Source organism: Mercenaria mercenaria, chromosome 14 (assembly GCF_021730395.1).
Source record: "Mercenaria mercenaria strain notata chromosome 14, MADL_Memer_1, whole genome shotgun sequence".
Lineage (NCBI taxonomy): Eukaryota > Metazoa > Mollusca > Bivalvia > Venerida > Veneridae > Mercenaria > Mercenaria mercenaria.
Window position 1 is genome coordinate 56,106,877 of NC_069374.1, and position 9,497 is coordinate 56,116,373.

Sequence of the window (9,497 nt, forward strand, 5' to 3'; positions counted from 1 at the left end):
AATTAAACACTGGTTACATTTAGAGAAAGGTGATTTACTGCAATTAACACAGTGTTTAGCAAGTCTGCATGTTAATAATAAGTTCATTTACATTTCAGTGGGAGAAGTCGGAGGAGGAACCAGAAGGAAAGGGTGTGTGTCTAAAACAAGCCATCCAGTTCTTCACATGGTTACGAGAGGCCGAGGAAGACAGCTGAAAATAGCTGAATTCTAGGAACTTGTTTACAATTTTAGGACATGCATTTCACTATCTCATCATTAAACTGTGAATACTGAAAAAAGTTGTGTCAAAAAACTTGACTATTCTACAAGCAACTGTGGTTGTTTGAAACTATTGTGATATAAACTATATAAATAGAGTACAAAAGTAGATTTACATATTTGATAAATAAACTATGTTCATTAGAGTTAGTGAAAATATTACCGTGTCTTGTGGAAATGAGGGGGTATTTAGTACCGGTGTAGATGGATGTTGGCTCCAAATGGATTGTTCAGAGAAGGTCCTTCGATAATGGATGAATTGGTCAAGAAAAGTTTTGCGAAGTGAAGTTCGTAACCAGTGCGTGTAACCTGGGCTTGTGCGGAATCCTTGCAACTCATTCTAGTTCATAATCATTTTTCTCATCTGTTTGAGTTCAACTTGTAATATATGCGGTGTTTATTTATTTATAATTTTGTTGATACAAGTGCTGTTTATTTTCTATTGTTGATAAATTGGGCGCGAGATAGTTTTATATAGACTGGTAAAGTAAATTTGCGCAGTAAATTTAAACTGGGTATATGACTGTACACTAGTTATGGTATTTACATATTATCTGCCTGATCATTTGAAAAAAAAAGCTGCCAAGATTGCATAGGTAATGAAAAATTGTGGAGAATATTGTGAAAGAAAAATTCTGAGACTTTATTCCCTGCATCAAATTTTACTACATACTAAAAACTTCTGTTTTTGAAAAGAGAATAAGTACACTGGTTTGTTCTTTATTAGTAAACATAAAATAGAAGATAAATATTTTCTGCACTTTGAACAGAAAGCTAATGAATTGTTGTTACTTTAGACAGATTTTCAATTGCAATGAACATGCATGTTACTAGTATTTTACTAGTGCCTGTGAAATATGAAGAATACATTGCAAATATTCTGACTGACAGTGATTTTATTAATCTATGGTAGCTTAAAATTCAGCATTTAAGTGGGCAGTGAGTTGTTATATTTTCTAAGTTCTGTATGAAAACACCAAATGTCAGTAAAGGTACTGCCGTCAAGATGCGTGTATGCCTAGAGCTGTACTAATCTGTTTTGGTGCTAGATGTATTATAATTAATCTTTTTGTAAAATGCAGATTTTTTTGTTAAAACGTCTTGAGCCTTAAATGTGTACTTCATATTTATACTATAATGCATTCTTTCAATGTTTAAAAAACTTAACCAGTGCTAGAGTGTAATTACCTGATAAGGAAGCACTAGTTGCCATCTCTGTGAAACTGATGTATTTGCAATCTTCAAAATTGGGGGAAAATTCTCTTGCCGTTTTGATTTGGAAATCTAAAAAAATGTCTTGCCCCAATTTGCCAATTATTTATTGTACAAACCTTACCAGATTTACTTAGTGACTTGTATTTTCATTTATACAACCACTGGTAATATTTTCATCTTTCAGTAAATCTGCTTTAAAGAGAAAAATAACAGTGTTTGTGAAAAAAACACACTGATTATGTGATATTCATAAATTGTCCACTTTTAACAGAGAATAAAAAGTAGTGTCTAGTGACCCAGTTGAATGTTACTAGTAAATGTCAGTAAATTGCAGACATTTCATTTCATATGGGGGACTATGATCAGACAATGCCCCAGATGGACAATAGTATATTCCTAAATTGAATTTTCCTTGCCATGGCATACAGGCAAATGTTAATTTCGAAGACTGCTAATATATATATAATAGTGTCAGATGTAAAGGTTCTGTGCTAAGTGTATTTTCCCATGTTACATGAAAAATCTAGCACTAGTGGTTTATCACCATCACATTCAAGCATTGTAGATGGCCATTTTTTGGGTGTAAATGTTTTTCTATGAAATGCTTGGCTTGAGTGTAGTTATAGTTTAGATTATTTTGGTCTGCCTAAGTTGATTTATCTCCCTTGATTTGAACAGGAATGAGATATCTGTTTGGCATAGGACTATTATATGATTTGTAACCTTAGTTCAAAAAAGAGGGTAAATGCATTGATATAAAGAAGTATATATCCCTGTTTGGCACTGATGTGGGGAATATTATATTGATTTGGTAATGAAATTATTTTTCAATGAAAGAAATAACACGAGTTGTAATTATATTTTATTAAATTGTTATACTTACAGTTTTATAGATTGTTACCATTTCTAACTAGATTGGTCATTAGATTTTTTGTTATGAAAAAAAAAGTGGTTCTATTCTGAACAGATATCAACAGTCCTGGAAAAAGTGTAAAACACACAAATTAAAAGTAATTTTTTTGCTCCCCAGGATGAATAAATGGCAATATATTAATCTTTTTATTGCTTTTTTTTTTTTGTTTCATGTTTTTTTCTACAAAGTACCTTATCTTAAGCATAATGGCTAAGAGATATAAAATAACAAACCTGTGGGTGCAGTGATTGCCCTAAGAAATTATCATGAATAAATTTTGCTACTTTGTCGCTTTTGTTGCCATAGTAAATTTTCTATATTTTATTGTACAATAGGTTGCTTAATGCCAAGGTTTAAATTTGTCCTCTGTTTAGTTAAATATAAGAGGGTATAGCAACATTAAATGATGCAAAAATCAACTTTTTTTCTTTCCTTTTGTAAAAAAAATCTGTGTTATGAATGTTTGTTGAAACTTGTAAATAGTTCATGAATGGAAGGATCAAAAGCTGTTTATTTTTAACATATATGCTCCAAGTATGTTCATGTCAATTTCTGATCCTTGATGTTTTTTTTTGCAAAAAATGTGTTGAAAAATATTTTCAAAATAGTTTTACTTTATGCTGATTTATTGAAACGCTTATGTTCACATTGTGTGATATATTATAAACAGAAATTTTAATGAAAACAATTTCTGTTACGATGATAAAAAAAAGGTAAAGGAAAAAATAAAAAAAAAAAGAACTCAGTTATTCTTCCTTTTATATTGTCAGCCATATAAAACAAAAGACTAATTTTGTTGAGCTTTCAAGTTTGTTTTGGGTTCACGGCCAACAGTATTTTAGTTATTTAAGAGAGGACAGTTAACTTGTATTTTGGATGCTGTACCAGTTTGTTCTCAGCAAGTAATGCCAACTTCCACAGAGGAGGGCGAATGATGTGAGACAGAGTCATGATCAAATCATCTTCGAGAATATGCTCCTTACGCAGGGATGGAACTAGTGACCCCGGAGATCTGAAAGTCTGCACTCTCTCTTTTGAGCTAAGTGGGCAGGCTTTTAAGACTAAAATTGTTCAATTTTGCAGTTTCGGTAATGGCTGCAATTTGATAGTGATGTTTAAAGGAAAGTCATCTGGGGCACAAAAGTTACTCACGGGAGAATATTAGTGATTTTACAGTATCCTATATGAAGTTTATCTAGGATAAGGTGGCCAGGCATATCTGTATGAAGTGGACGTTCTTCCAAGACAATTTTTTTCAAGATAATTCAGGATTTCACCCAGACCTTTAAGGCTAGAGACCTAGAAAATGACTTGAGCTATCAATATTGTTTAACTGAATAGAAAAAATGATTGAATTTAAAATGTCTGCAACTTGCTTTGTTATAAGTGTGAGAAAAAAATACCTGTTTGAAAGGAAATATCTTATTTCGTCATCTGTTGATCTGGTATGTATTAAAAGTAGTCAGTGGTGTATATATATGTGACTGAGTTCAACACGGAGTGCAGTTTCTACTATGAAACTGTTTTTGGAAATAGTTGAAAACTAAAACTTAGAGGTTATTTCCAAAAAATCAGTCTTTTAAAAAGTACTTTTATTGCTAATGATCTTATGAACTCTATGAAAATCTATTATTCTTCCACTTCATGTGGGATGGTGTCCAGTTACTTGAGGAAAAGAAGTCTGTTCTGACTCAAAATCCGAAGAACTTTGAACAGGTTAACTACTATACTGTTGAAATAGTAAGATTAAACCAAAATTGAAGACACTTGTCATGGCAACAGCAATATTTTTTTTCAAATGTGACAGTCTGCCGTGAGTGGTGGAGGATATAGGAATGGTCTGTCTGTAACAATTGTGTCCGCTTCATATAATTTAAACCCCCTGAAGAATTTTCATGAAACTTTGGTCAAATGATCACCTTGTCAAGACGATGTGCAGAACTCGGCCATGTCGGCACAAGGTCAAAGGTTTGAGCATTCCATTTTGTGTCCGCTCTGATTCTCCTAAACCCCTTGGAGTTTCCATGAAACTTTGGTCAAATAATCACATCAAGACGATGTGCAGAACTCATGAGTCAGCCGTGTTTGCTCAAGGTCAAGGTCACAACTTGACAAAGGTTCGAGCCTTCCATTTTGTGTATCTGCAAAACCCCTTGAAGGATTTTAATATGACTTGGCTGTAATATTCCCCTTATCAAGACTAAAAATTCACCCATGCCAGCTCAAGGTCAAGGTCACAACTCGAATGTTTGAGCCTTCAATTTCCTGTCTTCTTTTCTTTTCTGCTAAACCACTTGAAGTATTTTCTTGAAACAGAAATTTCAAGTTTATATTTAGGAGTCCAGAAAAAATTGATGTAAGTATTAACCAGACCTCGCTTAAATGTCGAGGTCAAAGGGTTTAGCATACATTTTGTCTTTTGAACTAGTTTTGGAAGGTATTTCTTGAATTTTGGACAGTGGCTAAGTGATGTTTCGAGTAGACTTCTTGTCTGAATCAAACGGTCTTAAAGCTGCTCGCCCGCAGAAAGGTTTACGGATTCACAGCGCTATATGGTTATGTAGGAAAAAGTAAAGCGTTGCAAATGGTTTATTATTTTTCCAATATAGCATAAAGAGTAGTGAATCCGTAAACCTGTTTTCATAAGCCATTTTTTCAGAACGTTACATAGATTTTTGCTTATTTATCCCCCTGCCAAAGGTGAAGGGAATATTAGAAAAGCTCTCCGTCGGTGTGTGCGCGCATCTGTCCGTCCGTCCGCAACGATCTTTGTCCGGAGCATAACTCCAAAAGTACTGGAGGGATTTTCTTCAAACTTCATACACTGATAGAACACATTGGGAGGAAGTGCAGTGTGCAAGAACAATAACTCTACCTTGCCTTTTTTTGGAGTTATTCCCCTTTATCTTATTTTCTTAAAAAAATTTGTCTTGAGCATAACTCCAAAAGTACTGGAGGGATTTTCTTCAAACTTCATACACTGATAGAACACATTGGGAGGAAGTGCAGTGTGCAAGAACAATAACTCTACCTTGCCTATTTTTTGAGTTATTCCCCTTTATCATATTTTCTTAAAAAAAAATTGTCTGGAGCATATCTTCTTCATGCATGGAGGGATTTTGATATATCTTAGCACAAATGTTCACCACTACGAGGTGGAGTGTCATGCGCAAGAACCAGGTCCCTAGGTCTAAGTTCAAGGTCACACTTAGAGGTCAAAGGATACAAGAATGAAAACCTTGTCCGGAGCATTTCTTCTTCATGCGTAGAGGGATTTTGATATAACTTGGCACAAATGTTCACCACCACGAGACGGAGTGTCATGCGCAAGATGCAGGTCCCTAGGTCTAAGGTCAAGGTCACACTTAGAGGCCAAAGGTCAGATACAAGAATGACTTTGTCCGAAGCATTTCTTCTTCATGCATTGAGGGATTTTGATGTAACTTGGCACAATTATACACCATCATGAGACGAAGTGTCATGCGCAGTTCCCTTTAGAATTACTTCCCTTTGTTGTTACTTTAAATAGCTTTTATTGTAACTTTTTCATTACTAGTCATAGGGAAAAATCGAGACCACTTTTCTGTAGTACAACATGCATGCTACATCCAATTTTGAGGTGTATTTTGACCAGTCTCTACCTGGTAAAGATTTTTGTGTGGACTTAGAAAAACAAAAGACTTACAATGATTAATAAACAACCACAAAATTAAAATTCCATTTGCAAATACAGCTGCTAGAGTAAAGAAATTTGCTGTGACGGGCGTATATTATGACATTCTGGCACTCTTGTTCCCTGTTAGCTTTCCATTCCTTCTTTTTACTGTAGCCATATGGAAAGCATCATAGCTATACTGTTCATGAAAATTAATAAAATTTAGCAGTAAACCACCTCACCACTGACTTATTCTTTCTTCCACATCTTTAAAACCCCTGATGCGGACCACAACTAAACGGTTTTTCAAAGCTTTCCCCAAAATTAATACTTTCAGACACTAACTTGCCAGGAACTTTAGCCTTCAATTATAATATGCCCGGCAGGGGGATTAGCCATGTCTAACATAGCTCTTGTTTTGTTGATCATGCCTTTTCATTTTACGTTGCTTTTGTGAAATTGAATATTTTCCACCAAACTTAGGGCGAGCAGCTTTAAAATGAGTACAGACGACTGGCAAGTTGTTGGACAATACTTGTACTACTGAACACGTATTTATGAAAGTGTAACTGTAGACTTGTACTTCTAAACCTATCTATAACTACAAAATGATCCTTCAGTAATCAAACTTCCTAGAATGATTGCCAGTGGTCAGTAGATGAAGTAGATGACCCATATTATTTTAGAAGTAGTTAGTATGCAAAAGGTCAACACTACAATAACTAGAGAATGAATCTGGTTTCTGCTTGATTTTTGTGCCCCCCCCCCATGAGTGGTGGGGGCATATAGATTTGGTCTTGTCCGAGTGTGCATCCGTCCGAAGATCGTGACGCGCCTTGCTCAAGAAGTATTATAAAAGATATAAATTGATAAAACCTTGCATGAGTTTTATCATGATATGAACTTGCGCACCTCCTATTTTTCGTCTGGCTCCGCCCCCCCATTTTTGGAGTTCTGGCCCCTGAAATAGTAAAATTTGCACATTTTCACCTTGTGACATGCCTAAGTCAAAAAGTATTTGATAGAAATTGATGAAACCATGCACGAGTCTTTATCATAATATGAACTTGCGCACATCCTATTTTTCATTTGGGTCTGTCCCCTATTTTCAGAGTTACGGCCCCTGAAATAGTCAAAAATTCACATTTTCACCTTGTGACACGCCTAGCTCAAAAAGTATTTGATATAGATTTAATAACCTTGCACGAGTCTTAATCATGATATGAACTTGCGCACCTCCTTTTTTTTTTTTGGGTCTGCCCCCTATTTTCAGAGTTATGGCCCCTGAAATAGTCAAAAATGCACATTTTCACCTTTTGATGCACCTAGCTCAAAAAGTATGGTACATAAATGGTTGAATACTTGCATAAGTCATGATATAAACTTGCACAACTCTTTTGTTTTTGGCTGGCTCCACCCCCTATTTTTAAAGTTATGGCCCCTGAAGTGGTAAAAAAATGCACATTTTCACCTAATTATGTGCCTAGTTCAAAAAGTATTTGATGTAAATTCATGAAACCTTGCTTGAGTCTTTATCATGATGTTACCTTGCACATTTGGCATTCTTCTTGAGAATCTTAGTGCTTATTACAGAGTTATGGCCCTTGAAATAGCCAAAATAGTGGATTTTTTGTTTGTGATGCTCATAGCTCAGAAAGTATATGGCCTATAATAATGAATCCTCTTCATAAAATGTTTGTTGAGGTTTTACCCCATTAAGACTGCAAACATTTGAATTATTGCCCTTTATTTGTGACAAATGTACCAGTGGGGGGGCACACCCTGTGTCCTTCAGACACATTCTAGTTAACCCTTAGCCTGCTAAATTTCTTAAATGGACTGGTCCATCATTTAATTTGGGCAATACCACTTATCATTAGAAGGGGTGTTCGCTGAATATTTACTGACTGGATAGTGAACAGAGCAGACCATGATCTGCCTGCACTTCTGAGCAGGCTGATCTTGGTTGCACTGGTTGCAAAGACAGAATCACTTGCCCCAAGCAGGCTAAAGGCTATGAACACTGGATGATGGTTATCAAACTTCGTAAGACGATTGCCTTAGGTAAGTAGATGAGTTATTCAAACTTTGAGTAGGTCAGTAGACCAAAAGTCCATGTAACTGTGACATAAAGTGAAAAATGGTTTCTGGTCAATAACAATAGAAGCCTGGTCATACAGTACTGTAAACGCACATATTTTCGTGGGGTCAAAATTCCATGAATTTGAAATTTTAAGTATGTTCGCGATGTTTAATATTGGCAAAATTGTAAAAATGATATCCAACTTGAATTGGAATTATACTAATGGTGAATATTTACGGGAGGATTAATTTTCGCGAGATGTAGGGCCTCGCGAATATAGCAAAAACTAAACCCTCGTGAAAATTTCTGCTTTTAGAGTAGTCAAATTTTCGAAGGTTTGATTGGCTACTTATTGTTTTCAAGGTCAGCAGGTCAAAGCTCACTGCGACATTGGGACTGAAAATGCAATACAAACTTGTATGCATTTTATGCATTTTTTTACTAAGTCCATGGCCACAACTCTAGTCCGACTGACATAAATCCCAAACAAAACCCCAGGTTTATAACTTGACATGCTAAACAATGTGCCTATTATGTTTCATGACCCTAGGTCAAATAAGTTTAAGGACACGTGCAACACAAATTTTTCGCTAGACTATTCTTTGAGCTATTCTATTCATCTTGGCGTAGGCATCACACCTTTGTTAAAGTTTTGCATTCATCAATTAAAGGTATATATCTTTGGAACTATTTTTTTCTTTTTTCTAGGTCAATTATCAACCTCACTGAGACAAGTCCCATAACTGTGACATGTATTTTGGCCACATTATGTCCCCTTTGGAACCCCGATTAAAGTTTTACATGCATTTACTAAACTAATACAGATACTGAATAGAAACTTTACATGACTGTGTCATTGGGGTTATAAAACTTGGTGATAGAATCAAGTCCCATAACTCTGACATGCATTTTTGCTAAATCATGCACCCCTTTTCGTCAAAGATTTGCATGCAAGTACATACAGCTGTCATTTAAAGGCATACAGATTTAAAACTTATTTTACTTTTTTCTTTTTCTAGATCAATATTTCAACTATATTGTGTATCTGTGTGCCAAGTTATGGCCCTTTTCTCGGGATTTAATACTCAATTTCTAGTTTCTATTTATTCAATTTCAAATGCAACTTAATACATTTGTATACACTATCCGCATTAGGTGGTCATGTTCAATTATTTTTTCTTGATTTATGCCCTTTTTTAAAACTTACATTATTGCAACATCTCCTACTACAATTTGGATAGAATGAAACCTTAATTGGTTCAGTCTAAATATTCTATTGTCAAGGTGTCAGTATTAAAGCACCCTCAGGCCATTACTAAAAGGATACACATTGGTGTGTCCAAAACTCACTCAAGTGAGACATTCTATGT

At 35.1% G+C, this 9,497-nt stretch overlaps 1 protein-coding gene across 1 annotated transcript in view; it reads left to right on the top strand.

Moving 5' to 3' along the window:
• LOC123527904 (eukaryotic translation initiation factor 4 gamma 1-like) overlaps positions 1-3,130 on the top strand; it is a 49,590-nt gene extending 46,460 nt beyond the window's left edge. The window contains exon 26 of the mRNA XM_053523564.1: positions 99-3,130. Within this exon, the coding sequence (XP_053379539.1) occupies positions 99-197 (99 nt within the window). The 3' untranslated portion in view covers positions 198-3,130. The remainder of the gene's footprint in view (positions 1-98) is intronic.
• Positions 3,131-9,497: the final 6,367 nt, after the last annotated feature.